This window comes from Girardinichthys multiradiatus, chromosome 17, assembly GCF_021462225.1.
Source record: "Girardinichthys multiradiatus isolate DD_20200921_A chromosome 17, DD_fGirMul_XY1, whole genome shotgun sequence".
In the NCBI taxonomy this organism is placed as follows: Eukaryota; Metazoa; Chordata; class Actinopteri; order Cyprinodontiformes; family Goodeidae; genus Girardinichthys; species Girardinichthys multiradiatus.
This window is the reverse complement of record NC_061809.1, coordinates 4,516,012-4,542,854: the sequence shown is the minus strand read 5'-3', so window position 1 is coordinate 4,542,854 and position 26,843 is coordinate 4,516,012. Positions and strand designations below refer to the sequence as shown.

General features: G+C 39.1%; 1 protein-coding gene across 1 annotated transcript; it reads right to left on the bottom strand.

Annotated features, from left to right (window-relative positions):
- Positions 1-2,897: 2,897 nt before the first annotated feature.
- mkrn1 (makorin, ring finger protein, 1) lies at positions 2,898-25,394 on the bottom strand. The gene is made up of 8 exons (XM_047390231.1): positions 25,243-25,394; positions 24,499-24,630; positions 16,513-16,676; positions 12,237-12,460; positions 9,449-9,663; positions 6,281-6,391; positions 3,867-4,011; positions 2,898-3,615 (listed from the first exon to the last, which is right to left on the bottom strand). Exons 1-8 carry the CDS (start codon positions 25,311-25,313, stop codon positions 3,403-3,405), a joined length of 1,275 nt encoding a protein of 424 aa, XP_047246187.1. The 5' UTR covers positions 25,314-25,394; the 3' UTR covers positions 2,898-3,402.
- Positions 25,395-26,843: the final 1,449 nt, after the last annotated feature.

Sequence of the window (26,843 nt, the reverse complement as noted above, 5' to 3'; positions counted from 1 at the left end):
ATATATACATATATATATATATATATATATCTTTAAACTCCAGGGTTAATTGTGGAGTACTACAAGGTTCAGTACTTGGGCCAATTCTCTTTACTATATATATGCTTTGAATAGGTCAAATTATCAGGCAGCATAGGATCAATTTTCACTGTTACGCTGATGATACTCAGCTTTACTTATCCATAAATCCTGATGAGCCCAACCAGTTAGATAGACTACAAGCATGTCTTAAAGATATAAAAACTTGAATGACTTTAAATGTTTTGCTTCTAAATTCTAAATAGGTGAAATTATCAGCCAGCGTGGGATACATTTTCACTGTTATGCTGATGCACTGTTCAATGGTTAGGATTAATTGGAATGTATGTACCTGACTGTTGTGAAGTGCCTTGAGACAACATGTGTTGTGAATTGGCGCTATATAAATAATCTGTTTATAATAAATAAATTAATAAAACAGTTTATCTGTTTTTTCTTTGTAGATGAAACAACTGAAGGAGCTACATCCATTAACATTTACTTTTCCGTCCCATAGAAAGTACTCCTGAATCAGTGCTTCTTTGTTCTTTTTGTATCTCTGCTCTGTTCTCTCAAACCCCCAGTCGGTCGTGGCAGATGGCCGCTCACACTGAGCCTGGTTCTGCTGGAGGTTTCTTCCTGTTAAAAGGGAGTTTTTCCTCTCCACTGTCGCTACATGCATGCTCAGTTTGATGGATTGCTGCAAAGTCAACACCGGTGACTGTCCACTGTCTCTACATGCTAATCCAGGAGGAGTGAATGCTGCAAGTCTCTGACTGGATGGAATCTGCTGGGTTTCCTTAGATAGAAAAACTTTTTATCCAATTTGAATAAATAACTGAATCTGACTGCACTGTTCAATGATTAGGATCGATTGCAATGTATGTACCTGACTTTTGTGAAGTGCCTTGAGACAACATGAGTTGTGAATTGGCGCTATATAAATAAACTGAATTGAATTGAAATACTCCTCCGGTCCAAGTGCTTTGGTCCCTCCTGGCACAAGTCAAAGAGTTAGTCTACTGGTGCACGAGATGTAGGGGGGTCGTGGATCATTCCAGGCCTTGATGAGCCTTCTGCAACCTGTATCCAAAAAGACGATGGAACTGAGATTCGGCCGAGGAGAGCAAAAAAGAAGTCCATATATGGCTTGAAGCATGATGGAACACCAACAACTCCCTCCTTAACTTAGAGACTGTTTTCTTTCAGAATTGTATTCCCTCGCAGTGTGTTAATTGTGCTTATCTGCTCACACACATATTTATATAAACCTAGAGCACTACTGTTAGATGATTCAGAGTAGGTCTTTTTGTGGCGTTTTTTATTTAAAGAAGACCCTGTAACTGTCTGTTTGGTTAAGTTAAGAGAGCATCCTTGGCGCAGTAGTTTAGAAGGCGCCAAGCTTAAAGGTAAAATATTGATTTCCTGGAAACATTGATCTGTGTTGCGTTCAGGCACCTGAGATATTTAAAGTTATAAAGTACAGGATTCCTTTTTTTGTTACTGACAAAAACACAATTTTATTTATTGCATTTTCTTAGAGGACATGTAACAGATGTAACAGGAATCCAAAGAAAAAATCATTAGTGTTGCCTCTTCTCTTTCTTGGCTTTCATAGCAGCATAGCTCAGGTTTACAACTCAAGTTATTATTTAATACAGGTCTTTCACAACAACTACATTTAAAGAGGTGGTCACACCCGCTGGTAATCAATCCATGCATTTGGCTCCAGCACTATTTTCAACATTTAAAATTATGGGGTTTTTTTATCTGAAAATGTGTTTCTCTGGCCTCTGGGTTCCTAATCAAAAACAGTGTTATACCCATACTAAGCAAGTAAGAAGCAATAACATTTATATTAAATTTAAATATAGATCATTGTGACTATGGCTAAGCAAAATATTCTGCCCAAACAATTGTGGCCCTTTTCTTTATCCTAATATACTCTTGGTTCTTGTACTTTAACCTTTTTAGCAAACTTTTTTTGCAAACCAAGTCAAGAAATGTGAGGCAGATGTGGATTAAACATAAAACCGCTCCATTGTTGTCGTCATCTCTGGCCCAAAAAGAAATTGAGCATTCTGAAGGTAACCCCTAACCTTATTCTTTCTACTAACTTCGTGATTTCCAATCCACATGGTTTAAAAAAACATTCAGTCTTTTGTTAACAAAAACTCCTTATGTGGACAAGAGGTGAAAATGGAGTGAAACGGTCTTTTCTGCAAAATATTCATGTAGCACATCACTGCTAATTCATGTTCTGCATGTTTAAAATCCCTTTTCACACAGCTTTTCTATTTTGGCTTTATCTTTGCTTGACAAATAACAGTGCGTAAATGTGATGCGTTTCTGCACTGAGCACATAGTTATTGAGATTGCAATAATGTCACATCTGGAAAAACAGATGACATTTTATTATGACTCAACAAGACTAGGTTGAGATATGTTCAAGTCATAAAAAACTAAATGAACCAAATCAATCCTGGTAAATGTTTAAAAAAAGTCACCAATTTCACGGTTAGTTTTGTGCTCAATAAGAGCATAGTTGGTCAAATTACCATCCTGTGGCATTGATACTTTTTCAAAAATGTCGCATCAGAAATAGTGTTGCTTACGACCCTGTTTATTTTGATTTTAAAAAAAGACACGAATTGTTAAATTCTTACAACACTGCCAAAAGCTCCAAGTTTGTGAAATAAAGCAAAATAAATTCTGGACCGTTCATCTACCCAACATTCTGCCCGAAGTCTGTTTTTCAAGCATTTCTTTGCTTTCACAGAGTTTTCATATCCATTACTTTATTATAATTGGCCGTCATTATGATTTGATTTTAACCATGAAATAAATTCAGACAGCAGACATTTCAAACACACCAGAAATGATTATGGTAAATTTATTAAACATCAGCAGCTTTTATAAACAGACAGAAAAGAAGTCCCGGCCTTCAACAACCATTTGTAAAATCTTACAACATGCCTATCTGAGTTACAGTAAACGGTGCTGAGTGAGTTCAAGTGAGGGGTCTCAGAAGTATTTACACATACCTGGATAGATGATGAACAAGTCAAACCCACAAACAAACTGGACAATGTTTTAGCAATATCTGCACATGATTACTTTAGTTAAATTTTATATCGACTTCTTTTTGTCATTTTGTATTTTAATAATCCACGCAGGAAAGACTCACAAGGATAGAGGTTTATAAAATGTTTAGCACGAGCGCACAGAGGTGGATTTTTTAAAACTTTTTATAAGTTCATTTATTCATGGCCTGCTTAAAAGGCACTGCCACAATACAGAGGGGAAGCTACTGTCCTTCACTCGCACAAGACAGTCCATTCTAATGTCTAGAGTATATGGGTGGCGGGGCTGAAGACTGAGACGCTATAGGTAAATCTCATAGAAATCATCTAGCTCCTCATGAAACAAGTCCCATTCATCCTCTGAATCTGTCACTTCATCATCAGTTCCTGCAGCAAGCAGCATGAGAAGCATCTCACTCAGCTCGAACGTCACCATCTCCTCATCATCGTTGTCAAAGGAGTCTGTGCTTTCTCTCTCATCAAAGATGTCCCACAGTGGTGTCCGCCTCGAGTTCTGAGAAATGGAACAGTTCTTACAAAGTGTCTACGACTTCATACACAGAAACACTAACAAACTTCTGAGTGTTTTCTGTTTAGTTTGCTGCTTTCCTACTCCACCAGGGAGTGCAACCAAGTGGGTGTTATTGGGTAGCAATTGTAACTTAATGAGTTAGACTTCTAAGAACATTTTTCTCACTAAACCTTTGTCAGTACAGCGCAATGTATTTTAGCAGAATGATTTGTGGAGGGGGTGCGGGTCATTACCCGGTTCCTGTTATTGGATCCAGTCTGTCTTCTCTGTGGTTGAGGTTCCTCTAGACGTCCATCAGGGAAGGCATGTTTGTAGAAGCAGTTTGAGCCGAAAGGACATGTTCCACGACCTTCATCAAAGTATCGACACGGTTTACTCCTGGAGACAGAAGACAATAAAAACAGTGAGACAGACATTCTCAGTGACTTACTAAAATATAGAAGTGAGAAAAAAGGAAAAAAGACGACTTTTTTCCCTACAGAGATACATTTGCACATAGATGAACCAGTTTTAGTTAAAACCATTGGTGGGATGCGATAAAAAAAAAACCAAATGTATGTATATTATTATATATATTAAAATAATATAATAATTAGAGGCTTTGTTATAATTTAATCAATTTGATATGTATAATCAAATAGCAATATTTGGCACAATAAGCAAAGTTTTTTAATTCCAATGACCATTATAGCTATGAAGCAATGATTGACCCAACCATAAAAACTCCACATGCACTTGCATTGCTTTTTTGAAAAACTATTCAGTCTGGTATGGGATGCTGTGCAGCTGAAAAGGTTTTTTCTGACAGTCTCTCACTTTTAGACATTTGTTATGATGCATAACCATAGCAACAAGTGTTTTTTGTTTTTAAAACTGGGGACAGCTGATTAATATATCAAAAGCTCAAATACCACCTCAGCTTCAGACCGAAATCCTAGATAAGTTAAAAAGAAGACCTGAAATATGTCCTGGATCAAAGACTACCTGACAAACAGACCACAGTTTCTGAGACTGAAGGGTTGTGTGTCTAACCAGGTAGTCAGCAGCACAGGAGCACCACAGGGGACGGTACTCTCACCATTCCTTTTCGCTCTTTACACCTCAGACTTCCAGTACAAGACAGACTCCTGTCATCTGCAGAAATGTAAGGATGACTCAGCAGTCGTGGGGAGGATAAGAGATGGACAAGAAGCTGAGTTCAGGGAGCTGGTGGACCACTTTGTGTCATGGTGTGGAAACAATCTTCTCATCTTGAACTTGCATAAAACAAAAGGAGATGATTGTAGATTTCAAGAGAAACAAGAATAGGTCAAACACTGTTTCCATCACCACAGACGAAGTGGTGGTGGTGGTGGAGGAGTATAAATACCTCGATGTTCACCTGGAGAACAGACTAGAGTGGAGATGCAACTGTGAAGCTGTCTACCATAAGGGACAACGCAGACTGTACTTCTTGAGGAAGCTTAGGTCCTTTGGTGTTTGCAGCAAGATGCTGCATATCTTCTATAAGTCTGTTGTGGAGAGTGTGATCTCTTCTCCATCATCTGCTGGGGAAGCAGCATCAGAACCAGGGACTTAAAAAAGCTCAACAAGCTGATAAAGAAGGCTGGCTCTGTTCTGGGTCAAACATGGCGATGGCCTGGAGCTGCTTTGGTGCTTCAGGACCTAGACATTTTGCCATAAATGACTGAACCATGAATTATCTTCTCTGGCAGAAAGTCTTCATGAAGATTGTCTAATAAACTGAACAGAAAACGAGGAACACATCAAGAAATCTCTCCAAACCTGTGAAAACCCTAACTTGGCCGACATTAAGGCATCAAGGATTTCAAGAACACAGTCAACTCAGTTCATGAAAGGAAAAAAGAAGGAGCGGAAGAGCATCGTCAATCTATATGTGGTCAAGTATCCGAGAAACACAAGGATATTTTCCAAGCAAAATATTCAGGTGCAGAGCCTGACTCATCTTAAAGATAAAACACTCAAACACAAGCTCAACAATGTGATATATGCAGTGCAGTCCAGCAAGGAATGTTCAGACCTGCTACACAATTACTTCAGCAGCTTCATTAGCAATTGTTCTGAGCACAGCCCGTTACTTCCAGCTATGTTTAGAACTAAAGCCTTTTGGGTTAGAGGCAAAGTAAGTCATCAAAAAGAAGTCTTCTTGCCTTCTACTTCAGCATTTAGGATTATCATGTTCTGTATGACCGAGAATCTACACCAGCATATTTGCCGTTACTGCAAACACGTCTTAGCAGCTGTTTCCAGAACCAGCTAATAGGTTGGTTTGGAGTTCCTTTTATCTCTTTATAAGATAAAAACAAAGGTAGCATGGTCTGTACTGACAGCTGTTGATCAACTGGTACACATACCTATTCTCCACAGTAGCTTGCAGTTCCTCATACAGATTTTTTTGTAGAAGTTTTTAAGTCTCATCAAATCTGCAGTTCCACATTTAACAGGAGTCTTGTATCAATGGCCCTTTTAAGTTTCTTGTAGATGTTTTCAACAGTTCTCTGCTATCACTTGAAGGTCAGACATGTCTGTGTTCTTAAAGAATATAAACTTAAGGTTGCTGAATCCAAATTGTTCCTGTACACTAAGCAGAGAGCAGCAGTGGAGGTGTAGGAAACAGGTGAAGTACCCCATGCCATCCTTATATTTCTGGATTAGCTTCAGCTTGTCATCCTTATCCTCCACCCAGTACTCGCTCGGGATGACAAAGTTGGATGTGATTCGACACTCTGGACAGGACCTAACAAAAGAAAAAAAAATAGGGTAATAGACTCCAGGGTCATAACCTCATGACCTATAAAGTTATGATCATATCACCTTTACCAAACAAATGTAGTGTCTAGAGCCGATTAGAGCGGTCAACCTTAACATAACTTTGGTGATCTGCATTATTCAAAAGTTATTTTATTTAAAAGTATTTCAGTCAGAACCTGTTTTTCCCCAAATCAGTTTGGATTTAACAAAATCTTCTTATATTTGGACAGGCAAACGCCATCAAGAATTTAATAGGGTTGTATAACATCTCAGCATTAACATCTGTATGAGCCGATGTTAGTCATTTTTAACATATTGTATCAGTCTCATTAGTAAAACTGAGTTGATATTAATAACTGATGTTTCCATCTCGTCTTTGCGCATGTGTTCAGGGAAGGGAAAGACGTGGGTAGGCCGGGTGGTACTGCAATATTACTATTGATATCGACCCAAATGTTCATATCGATGATTTCTCGTATTTTACATACGTTTTCAAAAAAGAAGAGGGAGTTGACACAGCTTTTTTTTGATTCCTTAACATACTGGTAGCTATCCAAAAAGGATGCAAATCCTACCTCTTGGTAATGGAACAGGATTCAGTCCAGGGTATTCCTCTTGCTTCCTTCTTTGGAGTTTTCTCTTCCTTTTATTCCCTAATAAGTCCCCAGTTAACCAAGTGATCCAGCAATACCTTAAGGTTATGGGCTTAGGTCAAGAACAATATAAGCCCTGTATTTTCTCTCTATAGCCCCATGTCTTATAATTCTTTATTTTTAACAACTGCCTTCGGCCAAACAGAGCAGTTAACTCTGTAATTTGCACAGTAGGTGAGGAAGATAAACGTGATCCTCATGGAAAGCCTGAGCTGTCCATGGTTCTCTTGAAGCTGCACATGCCTTACTATTAAGTTGGAAGAGTGCTAAATGAGGTCCAACGCCCTCAAGACAACACATTCATTAGTGATTTAAAAACAAAAAAAGAGCAAACAGGGCATTCAACACTAATGAAGTCTTTACTGATGATGCAAGCTGATAAAGATGCGTCTCCTTTTTACAACAGAGGATGCCACCTACGGTTGGGGCTGGGTTTACACCCCCCATGGAAGACCTCGCGGGCACCGGCGGGCAACAGAAATAGTGGTGGTGTCCCTGTCAGGTGGGGGGTGTTTTCTGTGCATGGACTGAGTGGTGATTGCCAAACAGAAGCAGCAGTACGGTAAAGTGTGAAAGCAGATTTATTCTAACAGGCATATGCATCTCTAATACAACCACTGAGTAAAGATTTATTTAAACATAAATGTCAAGTTGATGAGGACAAAATGTGTTGTTACGGTTCAACACGCGGAATGTTCTTCATCTATGGTTCTTCTTCTGCTACTAATTGTTGAATAAAAGCAGATTTTGTCTGTACGAACACCTACTAGAAAAAGTTCAGTGAGTGTTGTGAATCAGATTTATAAAAGTCCCTTTTTTATGCATCTACATGCGACTATAATTCCACCTGCACACCTTGCTACAAATTGTGCAAACTCAAAGGGAGGCTGGGAACAGCCTGAACAGAGCCCTGTTATAACAAACAGTACGGCTCACTTTGTGATGCCAATGCATGCATGCATTGTCCCGGGACATAGCCAGTAGCCAGGTCGAAGGTCTGACTAAAGATGGGCTCTTCTTTCCGGACATACTGTGGAACCTTCTTATGAAACAGTCTTGTCTATTTTCTTGGCCCAAAGATCACATTCATTCCTTTCAAGTTGTAAGCCTTTTTCACAGAAATATTAATATACATTTGTCTACTTCTACCGCAGTGAGTTGAATGTTCTTAATCAAGCTTTCTGAACACTCATCAGAGGATACAACCCAGTTACTTACTTACCCAAGTGGTTTACAAAATTTACATAAATATGGTTTACATACTTGTTATTTTCTGTTTTTATTTACTCGTACTCGTCGTCTTCCGCATCATCCGGGACCGGGTCGCAGGGGACAGCAGACTCAGTAGAGACGCCCAGACGTCCAGCTCCTCAGGGGGGAGCCCAAGGCGTTCCCAGGCCAGCCGAGAGACATAGTCCCTCCAGCGTGTCCTGGGCCTCCTCCCAGTGGGATGAGCCTGGAACACCTCCCGAGGATGGTGTCCAGGAGGCATGCGGTATAGATGCCCGAGTCACATCAACTGGCTCCTGTCGATGTGGAGGAGCAGCGGCTCTACTCCGAGCCCCTCTTGGATGAACCGCCACCTTAACAATAGTAGAGGGGTTAGAGTGCTCGAATGATCCTAGAGGCTATGTTATCTGGGCCTTAAATGCCCCTGGTAGGATGGCAAGCAGGCTCTTGGTGACGGGTCAGACAAAGAGCGGTTCATGACGCCTTCATGAGGACCACAAAATTGAGGCATGTGACGTTGCCTGGTACGGCAGAGCCGGTGTCCCATCCTGGAGCCAGGCCTGGGGTCAAGACTTGCTGGAGAGCGCCTGGTGGCCGGGTTGCTCCTCGCAGGACCCCGATCGGGCCGGGCCAAGCCCGAACAAGAGACACAAGGCCATCCCCCAGTGGGCCCACCACCTGCAGGGGGAACCATGAGGGGCTGGTGCAAAGAGGATCGGGCAGCGGATGAAGATGAAGACCTTGGCAACTCGATCTCCAGACGCTTAGGCTGGCTCTAGGGACGTGCAATGTTTTTATTTAGATTTTTATAATAGTAAATCCACATTTAGGTTTAGAAGTTTTGACAGTTTAGGCAGTAACTTAAGAAAGATCACCAACTTATAATTTGTGGAACAAGCTGAAAATTGTATAATGAGAGGATTCCTATTTGAGAAACTATTTAGATATGTTAAAAATTAACTGTATGAAAAAGATTTCTGAAACTTAGACAGAATTCAAAACATTTTTGGACACCGTCTGACACCTAGACTAGACTGTCTAGCAAAGTATTGCAAAAAGCAAGACAAAGTAATTGCTCTTGTAACAAAATTTTGACTAGTAGTGTGCTCCTCTGCTTTGTCACTTTTTTACCAAAATGTAATATTCACTAGTATACTCACTTGATAATTTTGCTCTCAAACTGCTTGGCACTCCTCCACTTGCGAATGCATTTCAGACAGTAACAGTGGCTACAGTTGGAGAGGATCCCAAATCGACGCTCGCTTGGGTTGGACTTCTCAAACACAATCTCCATACATACACCACACATCATGTCCTTACTGCGCTGGATGGCAAAAGAAATCTCCATGTCTTTCTCATGAGCTTCAATGCATGCCTAGAAGGAGGGACAGTTTAACACTGAGATTTTCTCTATTTAGTCAAAGTTTAAGCTGTTGGTTCTGATCCAACCAATAACCCAATTTTTAAACATCATTGCCTAGTTTCATACACACAGCTTGTGAAACTGTAGCTTTTGATGCACACATGCATATGTTGTTCTAATTATTCAGCCTTTCCTCTAACAAAGGGTGTTTTTCACCCTTTACAATGACTGTTGCCATGAACTGATTATTGGTGGCTTCATTGTTACTGTCTGCTCTTTCTGTTGTGCCCAGATATCCCTACAGGGGCGGTCCGTGTGTATAAGGTGGTTGTTGGGGACTAGGTGGAACACAAGTCATTAAATCTGACAACATTTAAAGCAATTCGCTGAACTTATGAGTAGAAAATGAAGCAGGAGGTCATTTTTCTGTAAATTCTGTCTCCACATTAATAAGTGAAGCCAGATTTAATATACAGGTCCTTCTCAAAATATTAGCATATTGTGATAAAGTTCATTATTTTCCATAATGTCATGAAGAAAATTTAACATTCATATATTTTAGATTCATTGCACACTAACTGAAATATTTCAGGTCTTTTATTGTCTTAATACGGATGATTTTGGCATACAGCTCATGAAAACCCAAAATTCCTATCTCACAAAATTAGCATATCATTAAAAGGGTCTCTAAACGAGCTATGAACCTAATCATCTGAATCAACGAGTTAACTCTAAACACCTGCAAAAGATTCCTGAGGCCTTTAAAACTCCCAGCCTGGTTCATCACTCAAAACCCCAATCATGGGTAAGACTGCCGACCTGACTGCTGTCCAGAAGGCCACTATTGACACCCTCAAGCAAGAGTGTAAGACACAGAAAGAAATTTCTGAACGAATAGGCTGTTCCCAGAGTGCTGTATCAAGGCACCTCAGTGGCAAGTCTGTGGGAAGGCAAAAGTGTGGCAGAAAACGCTGCACAACGAGAAGAGGTGACCAGACCCTGAGGAAGATTGTGGAGAAGGGCCGATTCCAGACCTTGGGGGGACCTGGGGAAGCAGTGGACTGAGTCTGGAGTAGAAACATCCAGAGTCACCGTGCACAGGCGTGTGCAGGAAATGGGCTACAGGTGCCGCATTCCCCAGACATGGGCTACAGAGAAGCAGCACTGGACTGTTGCTCAGTGGTCCAAAGTACTTTTTTCGGATGAAAACAAATTCTGCATGTCATTCGGAAATCAAGGTGCCAGAGTCTGGAGGAAGACTGGGGAGAAGGAAATGCCAAAATGCCAGAAGTCCAGTGTCAAGTACCCACAGTCAGTGATGGTCCGGGGTGCCGTGTCAGCTGCTGGTATTGGTCCACTGTGTTTTATCAAGGGCAGGGTCAATGCAGCTAGCTATCAGGAGATTTTGGAGCACTTCATGCTTCCATCTGCTGAAAAGCTTTATGGAGATGAAGATTTCATTTTTCAGCACGACCTGGCACCTGCTCACAGTGCCAAAACCACTGGTAAATGGTTTACTGACCATGGTATCACTGTGCTCAATTGGCCTGCCAACTCTCCTGACCTGAACCCCATAGAGAATCTGTGGGATATTGTGAAGAGAACGTTGAGAGACTCAAGACCCAACACTCTGGATGAGCTAAAGGCCGCTATCGAAGCATCCTGGGCCTCCATAAGACCTCAGCAGTGCCACAGGCTGATTGCCTCCATGCCACGCCGCATTGAAGCAGTCATTTCTGCAAAAGGATTCCCGACCAAGTATTGAGTGCATAACTGTACATGATTATTTGAAGGTTGACGTTTTTTGTATTAAAAACACTTTTCTTTTATTGGTCGGATGAAATATGCTAATTTTGTGAGATAGGAATTTTGGGTTTTCATGAGCTGTATGCCAAAATCATCCGTATTAAGACAATAAAAGACCTGAAATATTTCAGTTAGTGTGCAATGAATCTAAAATATATGAATGTTAAATTTTCATCATGACATTATGGAAAATAATGAACTTTATCACAATATGCTAATATTTTGAGAAGGACCTGTACAATAAACTGAATTTTCAGACATTAGTGTAAAAGCAATAAACATGCTAATATTTGATATGGAAACATTGCCAACAGGAACAAAGCATAATAAAAAAAATATATAAGTTTAAGAAGATACATTGTTTGAAGGTTATGGTAGCTTTCTAAACCTAGCTTAAACCTGTGTTGTAGCAGCATATTAAGGAAGTCCTGCAAAAACATCTCATCAAGAAAAACAGAGAAAGACTGCAGCCTATGGAATGTCATTGGTTAGTTAAGTAGGATATAATCACAATACTATTGCAGACCATTAATACTGAGGAAATGTAACAGTTATTTTACTGCAGTACTACATTTTTGTTTTACACAAATGGTACTGAAGTTTATTGAACAGCGACTCTGTTCAATCTTAAATGAATCAAATCAGTATCAGGAAGAGCACTGCTGTGCCAAACACCATAATATCCGTATTTTATTGTTGTTTCTATTTTAGGTGGTTAAAGAGAACTACTGGGTTGTAATAAATGTGTTCTACTTCAACAACCCTCCTGATTGTTTTACCTTAGTGTGCTCTGAGCGCTGATTACTGTCACTTGGGTGGAGAACCTGTAGGCCACACATGTCACACACATCACCATGAAGATATGCGCAGTTGACTCCATAGCGGCACTCTCCAACAGCAGCATATGGACAGAGCTGCTTCCTCATTTCTTTGTTGTCCAGGCCTGCATCACTGTCACACTCCTCAATGAGAGGGGCAGAGCTTTCCACCTTCGCTGGCTCAGCTGGGCACAAACCACAACAAAGAAGCACTCACTATAAAGTTTCATTGTTGCAGCAAATAATCAATCAACAAAGTACAGCAAAGCCAAAGTCTTAGTCTCTGTCTGATAAGCATTTGGGCTCAATATTATTCATACCTGGCATATTTAAAATGATCTTTTATGACCAACATTTCTTTACTGTAAGTAATATCAACATTTTGGAATGCTTTAACACCAACTAAGGCTCGTTGCAATATGCGGAAAACTTGCCATTATTGGAGAACATATAAACTAAAAACATGTTTTTTCCAAAATGATACCACTTGAAAATTCTGCTTCTGGTGGAACTTCTGAAAAATTGGTTGATTGGCAGAATCTGATGCAGATAGTAACATGCTAAGGATGGAACACAACAACTTTGCTTGTATTTCAAGCACTAAATGTTTTAGGGCACCCTGCATGAGGATTGCAACACAGAACCTCAGGGAAATCTTCATCATATCAAACGCTCGTTGTGCTAGACTTTTTGTTGTCGGACATTTTGACTGACAGGGTCCAAAAAAATCCTGTCAATCTATTTTTACCAATCAGTTTATTTTTTTTAAATGATCGTAGTTAAACATTCAATAGCATTTAACATTATTCATTTTAATAAATATTCAGTCTGAACAAGCTGAACAGAGAATCCACATCAACCAGATGAATACATTTTACTTTTTCTCCGCAGGTCCCAGTAAATACATATAAGCAATGAGATTAAATGACTGCACCTAAAATGTGAACAGATCACCTGCTGTGACCTCAAAGCGCAGTCTCACCTGCATGTGCATAATCAAATGTCTGGAGTGGGATTGCTGCAGAGGCTATAGGTCATGTGGTTTTGGACTTTTGCCTCAGACAGACGACTCCTGATGGCTGTTTTGATGCTGTTCTGAAGGCTGAATCTGCGCTATGCCGCCACACAACAGACTGGAATTACAAGCGCCTCTTCAGCCAAAGTTTTGATATCAGGGAACATTTCTCCAATTGAAGTGATCAGAAGTCGACAAGAATCTCCGAATGAGGGGGTTTCCTTAACCGGCAAGCACTCAATTCAGCTGGAAGAAACAGCTAATTAATATGCTAACTCACCACCAAATTGTCAGGGGTGTTTGAATTACAATCTGTCAATATGACTGATGGCCTTCAGATGTTTCCGTCACCATTTAAAAAAAACGCTCAAGGAAATAGGGTAAATTGTAACTCCACCTTTTGATTCTGGACTCCCAGCTTCATGATCTGAAAGCACACAAAGCTTGTGATCTTGGCAGATTGACTTTTATTATATGAAAAATACAAAGAGGTCGGTAATGTGGGGTTTGTTGTTGCATTGGGCTAGCACTTCAAAGCCACCACACACAGTTGTATTCACGACATGGGCTACAAGAAAAAAAGGATTGGACTATTGCTCAAGTGTCCAAAGTTCAGTTATCAGATGAAGTACATTAAGCATTTGATGTTTAGCCGCATGCTGTCATTCCACCGCTGGCTGTCTAGGTGGTGTCCAGAAAACAATGTGGGTTACATTGATAACTGGTGAACATTTTGGGAAAAACCTGGTCTGATCCAGAGAAACGGCATCCATCCCACTTTGGATGGAGCAGCTCTTCTTTCTAGGAATCTGGCCAAATTTATTAGTTCTCCAAAACTCTGACAACCCAGGGTTCAGACCAGGAAGCAGGGTCGTAGTTTTATACTCCTCTCTGCAGCTTCTGTACTACTACCCACCCATTACTCTATTAAGACAGTGTCTCACCTACGACCAAAATTAAATAGATTAAAAAATAATCTAAAAGGAGGAAATCAGGAAAATTTCATAAAAATAAACACAACTCAGACCGAAAAAAAAAATAAAACAATTAAATGTGGCTTACTGAACATAAGATCTTTCTCTTCAAAGACATTGCTAGTTAGTAACCTGATTTGTGACAATCAGATTGATTTATTTTGCCTCACAGAAACCTGGCTACAGCAAGAGGATTATGTTACTATAAATGAGTCAACTCCTACTAATTATTTAAATTTTCACATTCCTCGAAATACTGGTAGAGGAGTAGCAACCATCTTTCAGTCCGATTTACTGATTAGTCCCAGACCAATTAATAGCTACAGCTCTTGAATATTCAATCCTTAGTTTTCCTCATCCAAATTGCAAAGCACTAAAACCACTTCTGTTTGTTGTTTTGTACCGTCCACCAAGCCCTTACTCTCAATTTTTAGATCAGTTTTCAGACCTTTTATCTGATTTAGTGTTAAATACAGATAAAGTTATTATAGTGGGGGATTTTAACATTCATGTTGACGCTGAAAGTGATAGCTTAAATATAGCCTTTAATGCTATCTTAGACTCAATTGGCTTTGCTCAAAACATTAACAAACCTACCCACCTTTGTCATCATTCTCTGGACCTTGTCCTGTCATATGGTATTGAGTGTAAAAACATAATATTTTCTCATAACCCTGTCCTGTCTGACCATTTCTTAACCATTGAGTTTAATTTAATCGAGTACTCCACACCTGAAACAAAATTTCATTATAGTAGATCATTATCAGGCGATGCTGTAACAACCTTTAAAGAATCTGTTCCACTTTTAATTTCCTCATTATCACTGAAAAGCACAGTGGAGGGCAATAATTTTGTTTCTGCCCTTTCACAAATTGATTCTTTTGCTCATAGTGTTTCTTCATCATTGCGTGATGCATTAGACAATGCAGCCCCTTGAAAAAGAAGGTAATCATTCATAGGAGGCTGGGTCCTTTATAATTCATAGCTGCATACTTTAAAGCACAATGTTAGAAAATTGGAGAGAAAATGACGCTCTACACACCTAGAGGATTCCTACTTAATCTGGAAAAATAGCCTACAGTTGTATAAAAAGACACCTCGCCAACCCAGAACAGCTTATTTCTCATCATTAATAGAAGAGAAGAAGAATAATCCTAGGTTTCTCTTTAGTACAGTTGCTAAACTTACACAGAGTCATAGCTCTGTTGAGCCATCCATTCCCTTAGCTCTCAGCAGTCATAACTTTATTGGCGCTGACGGTGTAGGGGCGAAAGCGCGCAACCATATGCAGAGGCTATAGTCCTCAAAGCGGCTGTCCAGGGTTCGAGTCCCGGACCCGGCGACAATTGCCAAATGTCTCCCCCTCTCTCTACCCCTCTTTCCTGTCTGCCTACTGTCAAAAGGTGAAAAGATAAAGGCCACTAGTGCTGAAAAAGAAATCTTAAAAAAAAAAAAAAAAGAAAATCTTTGACATACTCCCAAAGATGATTACTTCATCCTCAGCAAGTGAGACAACATTGGAAATAACTGCAGAACCTGATTTGTGCTTGGACTGTTTTGATCCTGTGAAGCTTCCTGAGTTATCAGAAATATTAGCTTCATCTAAACCTTCAACTTGTATGTTAGACCCAATCCCAACCAAATTATTATTATTATTATGATTACCAGCTCCATTTTAGATATGATTAATCTATCTTTAGTAAATGGATCAGAACCACAGGTTTTAAATTAGCTGTAATTAAACCTTTACTTAAGAAACCTTCGCTTGATCGAGATGACTTGAAAAATTACAGACCTATATCCAATCTTCCATTCTTATCTAAAATTCTTGAGAAAATAGTCGCTAATCAAGTGTGTGAGCATTTACACAGCAATGACCTGTTTGAAGAGTTTCAGTCAGGCTTCAGCGCTCATCATAGCACTGGATATGATTTCCAGTGGCCCACATTTCTGTGTATAACAAAAACCCCTGATCAGTGAGTGATTTCAGGGTTTTACATGTGATATAAAATATGAATCTGTGTAAAGAATCTATAAATTTCGCATCGCTTTAGAATTGTTAGAATTACTGAAATAAATAAGCTGTTGTATGATATTTAACCGGGATGCACCAGCGAGTTGTTTAACACCAGTGCTGACATGATGGTATTCAACCAGGTGCAAAGGAAAGCATCTAAAATATCTATGATTCTATGGTTAAACATTAGGATCAGCATTAATGAAAACATTCTTGGTGCTGGTTAGTCACCTCGTCCACAGTATGGCTGCCCTGGAACAAACTCCGCAGCATTGACCCAGTCTTGGGCTCCTGATCCATGTGATTTCGACAAGGGTTCAGGGTCAGATGGGTTGGCCTGGGAGACAGAGGCCAGCGGCAGCTCCTCTTTCTTTACGGGTTTACTGTGCTCAAACCTAAACAAGTAAAACAGAACCAATTGTTACAGCAGAACCCATCTGATCACTTTCAGGTGATAGAGATATTTTAAAATGAGAAAAAACTGAACTCAATTAAAACTGGATAATTAATTCAGCATGATCCTACATTTCTGGGTACAGAAAACATCTCTCTAAGCCCACAACATCAAAACATGCTCAAAATGTTGGAACAGAAAAGCCCCAATAATCTCAGGTCATAAATAGGAGCAATTCTTACAAAGTCGGTTAACTTAACATTTGTTCGTTTTGCAACACAATTTCGCACATTAATTGTATTCTGATATAGACAGTATTTAACCTGCTGATGGAAACGCAGCACACTGTACAAATTTATAAGAAAGTTGAAACCTAATGAAATGTTTGTTGTTTTGTTTCAGATGGTGGAGACCAGTTAAAATGAAACTCCTGCGCTGCTGGTAACTCAACTCCCCAAAAAAACACTTCTCCTTGTTTTCAAATCTGACTGCAAGAAAGATAATCACTGCATATGATTCTCAACAAATAACAATAAAATGTATGATAATTCATTTGAGTTGTATGGCACTTTACATTTGAAATTTTTAAAGAGCAAAACAATCCTAAAACAAATCAAAAGAATACATTTGGGTATGGTTGTAGAAAGTGTGACAGTGAAAAAGTTCTTTTTTAAAAGTCTGTGGTGCCCCCAGATGGTCTAAGAGTGAATTCCAGATCCCCATGATTGGATGTTTGGTCCTGGGGTTGTGAAGGGATGGGGCTTTCAAGCGAAGGGAGCATGCTGTGGTAGGCGAGGTGAACCAGTGGCGAGACTGGAAAACTGGTGTGATGTTTTTTTTAACCAAGAAGCAAGTCAGGCTACACTGTTGTGAATGGACCAGAATTTCAGGAGATCCTTGTTAGACATTCCAACAAGGACTTTTCCATAGTCCAGCCTTAACCTTCCCACATTCCAAAAAATGAACAATCTCTTTCAATGGGAAAATATTGTAATACTGACACTGTATACATTGACATTATGAACTGAATATCAGGGCTTTAAAAATGTACCGCTGGTGTATTTAAGACATTCAAATGAAGACTGATCTTTACAATGTTTCCTTCACTTTATCTTCCTGTAAAACTATACTGCTACAAGGCAACCACAATGCACCAGATGAAGAAGAGGGAATTTATTCTCACAGACAGCACTGGATAATGGTATGCATCACATTCCTCCATCTGATGCAGGTCATCTGTTCAGCAACTCAGGCTGCAAAGGTTATGAACTTAATCTAATACATCGACACTGAACATTTCAAAAGGCAAAATACCTGAACAGTCATATTTCACTATTAACCTGGGTAATATTCTCCTCATTGGAAACATAAATATGCATTTAGTTAAGACCAGATAATGTTGAATTTCTGACAAACAAATCAAACTATTTTAGTCTGAAGAACTGGGTGTGTCTTGTAATAAAAATAACCCTTTAATTATAAGAAAATAAAATGTCAGCAGCCGGTTAAAGGAGAGATCTTGCCACTACTTCAGGTTCACCACTGTAGAAAGTAGAGGGTTCAAAAACAGCTACTGCATTGGCTTTGTGTATAAAAAACATAAAAAATTACCACGAACTACAGAAGTTAAAGAGGAACCAAACCTGTTGTAAAAGCATAACTCCACCCCCAGACAAATTATGAAAAATCCAACCAATGTGTGCGGTGCGTAGAGACACTGAGGGACACGGCCAAGTGTGGGGATGAGTGGATGGGGTTAAACGGGGGTGTGGTCAGGATGAGGGAAAGTGGCAGCTAGCTTAATTGGACATATTAAAACAAAGATTTCCACTTAAATGCAGTCAGTGTAATGACTGTGCTAAATTAAATGGATTACTTGCAAACCATTGAATCTCTAAGCTTACTTGTTGTGATTTCTTTAACCATTCGAGGAATGTATTCATTTTCTGGGGTCCAGTTAGTAGAGAAAAGCAGAGGGACAGAAGATGCCTTATATTAATACAAAAAATATTAAATACAACCAGAACCAAGGTTAGGTTATATGTGTTCACACACATAAACCTACCTTGGATTACAGGAGTGACACACAGAGAGGGGTTCAATACTTTAGAATACGGAACTAAATGACAGAAACCTTGCTCTAGAAAACGTACAAATATGAACCTTTTTCCCCCCCAACATGCATGAGTTAGAACAGTAAAAACTGCTGGTTTACTAGCCCTATGACATTTTAAATGGGACTGCATCTGCATTTGTGCGGTTGGATGAAACTCAGCATGGAAGCATAAATATGATTAATTTATTTATTACTAAGACTCATTATATCGTTTCTTAAATTTCATTCCACCACACAGATAAGGCAAGATGCATGATGACAGCATCAGAAATGTAAAACGGACAAGCAATACTGGCAAAACAAGCAAGGCAAATACAGCTGCAGAAGATGCAGGACAGCAGAGGCATCAATTGATCCTCCAGAGTCTGAACCAGGAAATACTTTCCTCAGCAGAATTTGATGCAGATCAGAACATGTTGAGGGTGGTGGACAGCCTTAATCATATGGATCTAAAAAGCCCGAAGTCACACTTTGGTTTTACCATCTCAACTGCATGCTCTGAAAGCACACATGGCCTGTCATCTTAAAGGATTGACTCGAATGATGTGGACAGATTTGAGTCATACATGTTATAGATGACCTCAGTGACAACCCTAACTGAACTTAAACTGGAAAACTTTAGTCTGATTTAATGTCGGTTAGAAAAAAGATCGAGTTTTTACACAATGTAATCACTTAGATGTCACAATAGATGTTTATTATGTCAAGTACAGAAATGTCATTTCATATTGAGGAAACTGTCTACATTGTGTACCCAACTAGTAGGATGTTTTATTGTTAAGGATTAATATTATTATATGTCATCTACCAAGCTCTCAGTCAATCCAAACGGTTAATAAACCTTAGAGCGGAATATAATATTTACCTGGGCCCACTTATTTGTCAGCCATTAGTCTGCAGAATTATAAGGAAAGTAAATGAAAAATAAAAATGCTCCAAGCTCACCTTGTTTTTTTTTTCTTTACAAACATTTTAAATAAATAATTCTGTGACCAATACAGGCAGGCTTCTTTTAAATAAAACTTAAAAGTCTTGCACTCATGAAATCTGTCAGTTTTTTGATGGGTTGATGATCAACTTAACAGATCCAAGCCCAGAACAATAGCCTCTGCACACGCTGCACCCGCTCTACCAGCTGAGCCACCAATGCCCCTATTCCACTGGCTCGGTTTAACCGGCGCGGCTCCGCTCCACTCGGTTTCGCTGTACTCGGTACCGTAACTGTTGTGTTTCCACTGACCCGCGACAGCTGAAGATATGGCGACTGAAGCCCCGCCTCCCCCCATGAGTGTAGGGCGCTGTGCTGATATTAATGTTACTGTGTTACTTTGTCACATTAAAATAATCTGCGTGAAATGATAAAAAATAAATAAAAACATAAATAAACTAAATACTAATCACAGTTGTATTAATGTATATGCAAGAATGTCTTATTTATGTTTTTTATGTCCACTTGGATAAATATGTGGACTACAGTGTTGTTTCATGGTCGTTTTGTTTTGTGTGTTTTGGGAGAAATTGTTGTCCTTCTGAACAGCTGATTTTATGTGTGATCAGCTGGTTTTATTAAATACAGCGCTCTGCCTGCATGTAATTCAGAAAGGTGATCTGTCTTTTTTCTGTTCTGTCAGCCTTCAGGCATGGTTTATGATCTGTAAAATTACATGTTTGACCTGCTCCATCACTGTGGTCCTTAATATTATTGTAGTTGCTCTTGAGTTTTATTAACTTTTCCCTGCACCGTCTCAACAAAAACCTTCTCAGTTCTCCTCCTCCCACGGCCAATCAGTGAACAGCAGTCTGTTCACGTCACATGTAGTCCCTACTCAGCCCCTGTCGTACCTGCTCAGGAGCGGGGACCAAAAAAGTAGGTACCGGTATGGAAAAAACTATAATGGAAACGCTCGCATAGCGAGCCGAGTGGAGTCAAGTAGGGCCAAATCGAGCCAATGGAAAAGGGGCACAGCAACCATCTTAGGTTTTCTAATATTTCTTCATTGAACCATTTAAATTATGTTTCTGTCAGCATTTCAACCAGGACTTCCATCAAGCTGGCTACTACTGAGGAAACAAGCAAGATAATCCCAGAGCAAAATGAGTAAGTATGTATAATGTGAGATGGCAGCACACTGCTTTAATTGATTACTCAAGGCAAACCTATTTTAATTACACACATACTAACATGGTGCTGAGGATCTTCAGCATGGCATTTGTAAATTACCAAAGAGGAACAAAAAGTCTATAGAAAGCCAGCTTAAAATGGTAATGAATGCAAATAACTGGTCAAAGCGCTAATATGTTTGCCACTGACATGACAAAGCAGAAGGACTCCTGCAATATGTAAATTTACTATTATTATTATTAATTAAGCAATCACACAATGCAAATGCAAAATATAAACCAAATCAGCTATATTCACAAATCAGCTTTGACCCCCTGCAAAGACACCCATACACAATGAAGATGCAGTAGTCCTGCTTAGACCAGACAGTGTGAAAAAGGTATAATGCCAAGTCTGTACCCAGAATGCCTCTGGAGCTTGAGGAGGGGGGATGGGGCTGAAGCTATGCATAAAGAAAAAGGAGTAAGCTGAAACAGAATGAACCTGGTGAACCCAACAACAGCAGTTTGAGGAGAGGAGAGGAGAGGAGAGGAGAGGAGAGGAGAGGAGAGGAGAGGAGAGGAGAGGAGAGGAGAGGAGAGGAGAGGAGAGGAGAGGAGAGGAGAGGAGAGGAGAGGAGAGGAGGTTAGTCTGATAGAAAAGAACAGCTCAAAAAAGGCTGTTATGCAATTACAATAGGGGCTGCATTGTATTCTGTCTGGCCCTAAGGGCTGCAGGAGAAATGGAGGGAGAAACACAAACACAGAGGAAGGTAGTGAGACAGACACAAAGCTTCATAAGCAATGACAACTTTCAAAGCATGTTGCACCACTTTAAATTGTTATTGATAGATTATCTGCTTAAATCAGCATGGAAGCCTCTCAGATTGTTACAATGTAGTTTTAAGTTTGACAGAATATTTATATGCTATCCAAAAAGACAAAAAATGTATCCTCTATTAATATCAACTCACATTCAATATAAGAAAGAAAAATATTTTTTATACACTTAATTTACATAAAATATTCAAGATGTTGAAAAGGGTTTCACGGCCCTCTGAAGTAAATTTAAAACTGTGAAAAACTGTAATAAGCTTCATGCTTCAGAACATACAGTTGAGGGTTTGCTTTTACAGTTTCAACTGTAAAAGCAACTAGGATGGCAGGACACTGGATATTCACTTTTCCTTTTAGAATCTCAGAGACTGCAGCTGTAATATTGACCTCATCTACTTCTGTAAACTCCTGATCACTCCTACCCATTACTGTTATTCACAAGAAAGAAAACTGACTTAGGAAAGTCATGGCATGAAAACTAAAAGGTATTTTAGCGTATCTGTTATACAACAGACTGCATTGTCAAAACCTAAGCCAAGAGCTGGGCTAATTAACAAGCTAATATCAACTTGTTAGGCTTTTAGTCTTATTCTACAAAGAGCAGACTGCAAGAAGTAATAATATTCCACATAAAAACTCAATTAATATTCTACACTTTCCTTCAGTCTTCCCCTACAGAGTATATATGTGAGGAAGATGCTGTAATAAACACATTTTTTAATTCTTAAAATATGTTTAGCTAAAAGAAATTAATTGGTGAAGCATGATCATGAAACTGTTTTAAACCAACACACTCATTCTAACTCTCTAGATGCGTGTCTATGTATCAAAAAACTAACTGATAAATATTATAGATAACATTTATGTTGTTATAATATAGAAAAAACACACTATCATGTGTGAAAATGTGTAGGCAGCATAAAAAAGCTGCTTTTCTCTTTTAAAATAAGAACAGTTGGGTTAATCTGTCAATGTTGCCCTAATCCTGTTCAGTATGAGGATTAATAATTTAATTTATTTGGGACTGCACAATATAATGCAAATTTAGAACTATCGCAATATGTATACAGTATGCATATAAAGAACTGCCTTGCCTGCAATAAATGTTCAATAAATATTCAAGCACCATGCATTTGGCCTCTCAGTGCCGGTAATATAGAAATTTTCAATATAGTAAAAATGTTTTAAAATGTGGTGGTAAGGTGGTCAAGCCATTAAGAAATTGCTACTAAGTTGTTTTAATCCCAAAACAGCAGCTGTCTTCAATAAAACCCATTCGTATACATTTTATTGTTTTTCTTAGTAGCTGGGTGGAATACTCAGTATTGGGGGTCTATGTTTGCTATGAATCCAAAGCATAAAGACATTAACAATTTTATTTGTTCATTTATCGTAAGCCATATCATTATCACAACATTCACCAATGATAACACATAACGTCTTTGTAGATTTTAAATTGCATGCCATTTCATCTATAATCAAATCCAAGATAACTTTGAGCAACTTCCTGTTGATTAATGGGATTTATTCCAATGCTAAATTATTAATTTTTCAGAAATAATTATTGCCATATCGCTGAATTTATCCGTGATCAGCTGGTTTAGGATGTTACTAAATACAGCGTGTGTGTAATTCAGAAAGATGACATGGTGTTCTTTTTCTTTTCTTCAACCTTCAAGCATGGTTTGCGATTTGGAAATAGTAAAATTAGATTTCAGTATTGTGGTCCTTAATATTATTGTAGTCCCTTTTGGTTTTATTAACATTTCCCTGTATTATACCCCTTAAAAAAACCTTCTAATTTCTCCTGGACCCATGGCCAATCAGTGAACAGCAGTCTGTTCACGTCATATGTAGTCCCCAGCCCCGGTACCGGTATAGACAAAAAACAGTAATGGAATCGCTGGCAAAGCGGGCCGAGTGTAGTTGAGCAGGGCTATGTAGAGCCAGTGGAAAAGGCCCATAACATTCAGATTCTCCTGGAATCCTTAAAAATTAAAAATTTGTATTCCTAGTTTTGATACCTAGTCCACCGACCCAAAGAAGAAGCCGCTGAATTCCAACAAAGAAGAATCCGCAGGAAGTGTGCACGCAACAATGGACAGTATGTGACACTGACTGAGTGTGTTGACAACAGCCCTGTGAGAAATTCACAAAATTCACAAAATAAAAAGTTCATAGTATTAAAATTCATAGAAGTGCAGACTATTTCATCCAGAAAGAACTCTGGTTAGCTGAGTCAGTTAAATGTTAGACATTTTTCACCTTGCCTCTTAAAAGAATCCGAATAAAAACGAGCAATCGTTTAATTTCATACGATGCCCAACCTTAGTACTAACTCAAAGACCATCAGAGAAATAAGAGTCAAAGGAGGCGGTCAAGTTAAGACAGCAGAATGATGACAAACCAAACCAAAACACTTCACATAAAAGTTCTTTTAGAACAGCTTCCTCTCAGCAGAAAGAAACTGTTGAACTTGACAGCAACTACACAGCTTTGTGACAGACAACACATTGACTGGAGCAGCCGTCTCAGATATCAGTTACTTGAGGATCAAGCCCAACATATCTAAGATGTCCATACAGCACGGCTGTGATTGGCCCAGAGCACAGCTACTTTTAGAGAAGGAGTAACCAAACTGAGCCAAGAGCTCTTCTATACACTGCAGTCTAAAACAGGATGAGGAGAATGTTTTCCTCATTTCATTTGCATCTATATCTGATTTAGTGATTCTGACATACGTTTGTAAATTCACTGGAACAGTCATTACCTGCAACGGTCTCCAAACACACAGTTTCCCTTCTGAAAGAACTTGCATGTCATGGCTGCAGGTTTGCTGCTTGATAGATCATGAGAGTATCGACAGTTGTCTCCTTCTTTGCAAAGACCATGCATGAAATACCTGCAAATACGAGAAAAAAAAAAAAAAAAACCACAACAAGAATTAGAAAAGAAAAACTATCATTTTAAAAATTCTAATTCAGATCTTGTTTTGGCAGCAATAAAAAGTTCAACAATCGTCTAAAGGTAAAGAAGACAGTTAAGGTTAAGGATAATCTCATCCTCGGTCCATCACGCTACGCTTTGAAACTACAGCTGATAATTGGCTTGACTAAAACTACTGTTAAGACAAACCAGTCAGGAATTTACGACCAGGTCCTACCAGTACCTAGAGTTTGTATTGCTTGCCACCCGGCTGGTTTAAAGTGAAACTGTATAAAGTACTTAATGGTTTTATCAAGGTGCGGCTGTATGTACAAGTTTGACACGAATGCTAGCCGGGTAACTGTTGATAAGGGACGTTACGTAGCTAGCCAGCCGGCCGCTCAAGTGTCTCTGTAGCCATAGTTAACACAATACCAGAGAAATCCAGCTAGCTCAGTAACAGCTGAGCCGAGCTGAGCTTGTCGCCAGACACTGCTCTAAATCGGCCGATAGCCGTCCTAAAAAGTAATATTCGTGTCTACCAAAAGCTGAATAAATCCTGGCACTGCACTCGGTTATAGTGTCCTACCTGCAGGTTACGTGTTTTGTCCAACCTCCTGTTACTGAAGAAGCCACTGTAGACGCTGCTGCCTCCGCCATTTCTGTTTATGTTGAGAAGCAAGCTACAGCCGGAGGTTCCGGACAGCTCCGCTAAGACTCGGCTGCTTTCGGAATGAACGACTAGAACCGATGTTTACCGAAAAACAAATTTTGAAATTCTATTATTCAACTTTATATGTTTGAATTTAGAGAGCTGTTGACTGGCCATACGACGTAAAACCTACTTTGTGTTATGAAAAAAAAAAAAGAAGCTATTAAGGCAATGGCAGAAGGGCCACACTGTTTAAGCGTATCAGTCTCTAGTACACCAAATACAACTGCTGTAACATGCAGGTTTTAAGATGTAATGTTGAAAACCTAACTGAATAATAATAGTCGCAGTCTGGATGCAGGGGATATTTGGTTGTTAGATAGTTTTCAATAAAATACTGCTGGTTTTCTAAAATGTAGTCCTTTTGAAAAGATCAAATATATAGCAAACCTGTACTAATATGAAATTCAAATCCAGTAGAAAGTTACAGCTCGCGTAGTTTTCTCTCTATGGAGGTTTAGAAAAGTTTGAAGCTTTATTTTATTTTAATGTAATTTTACAGCAAGCAGTTGTGGGTAAATGTGTCAGAAACCTCCTCAGTGCAGGGCAGATGTAGATCATATTTACATGTTGCTGAACAGAACAAGCAAAACATGCAGCTGCACAAGAGACGACTTCATGACGATCAACATAACAAAATCATCTAGCTGACATTCAGAATTCATGAAAAGAGGTTGCAAAACACTTGTATGGTTCTATAGCAGCTACTGTATCATTATTATGCAACTTTGCCATATTTTAATTAACGTAGCCAAAGGAAATCAGAGCCTCAACATAAAACAAAAGCTGACCCGCACCACGTATACTACATCCATTAAGCACAAACGAGCTGATGTTCCAACCAAAGAACATTTAGAGCAGCTCTAAAGACACATTTGACTAATTTAATCTGCAGCTTTTTCTCTGAAGAATATTAAAATGGGGCCAAAAAATGTGTTCTTTACTATTTCATTCAAAGCTTTGTTTTCCTATTTTGTTAACACTAAGAACGTGACAGTCATTATTTTTTGAATACATTTTTTTTTATAACAACACATAGGGAAGAACGTGAAAAGCGTCATCTTGAGTATCTTATTTAAAACAGGAATACAGTGTTTTCCTTTTTTTCAGTGTCTGACTTATGTCTATGTAAAAGAAGAAAATGCAGAAAATTAACTGACAGAAACACAACATTTTGTTTACACTGATTAGGTCTACATAAATTAATAGTTAAAATAATGAACCTTTTGGCTGTTTGGGGAACAGGAGGATACATGATATAAATAGTCTAATATGGAGAAAAACAATTCTTTTTATTTTTGAGGTGATACAACCTTTGATTGGCCTATTCACAGAGGAAAGTCTCCAACTCCAGTCCTACTTTAGAATCTTTAGACACATCCCTGTTCCAACAGAGCTGAAACAAATGACGGAAGTACCTCTTCAACATGCCATGAAGTTTGGCAAAGTGCTGCACCCCTCACTGCAGGACAGCTCCC

Bases quoted from the DNA above. Each gene is read 5' to 3' on its own strand.
- mkrn1 (XM_047390231.1), bottom strand. From the start codon at position 25,313: ATGGCGGAGGCAGCAGCGTCTACAGTGGCTTCTTCAGTAACAGGAGGT. The intron at 4,012-6,280 runs GTACTTCACCTG...TTCTGTCTCCAG, and splicing joins AAATATAAGGATGGCATGGG to GAGTAAACCGTGTCGATACT. The intron at 3,616-3,866 runs GTAATGACCCGC...TCCATTTCTCAG, and splicing joins GATCCAATAACAGGAACCGG to AACTCGAGGCGGACACCACT.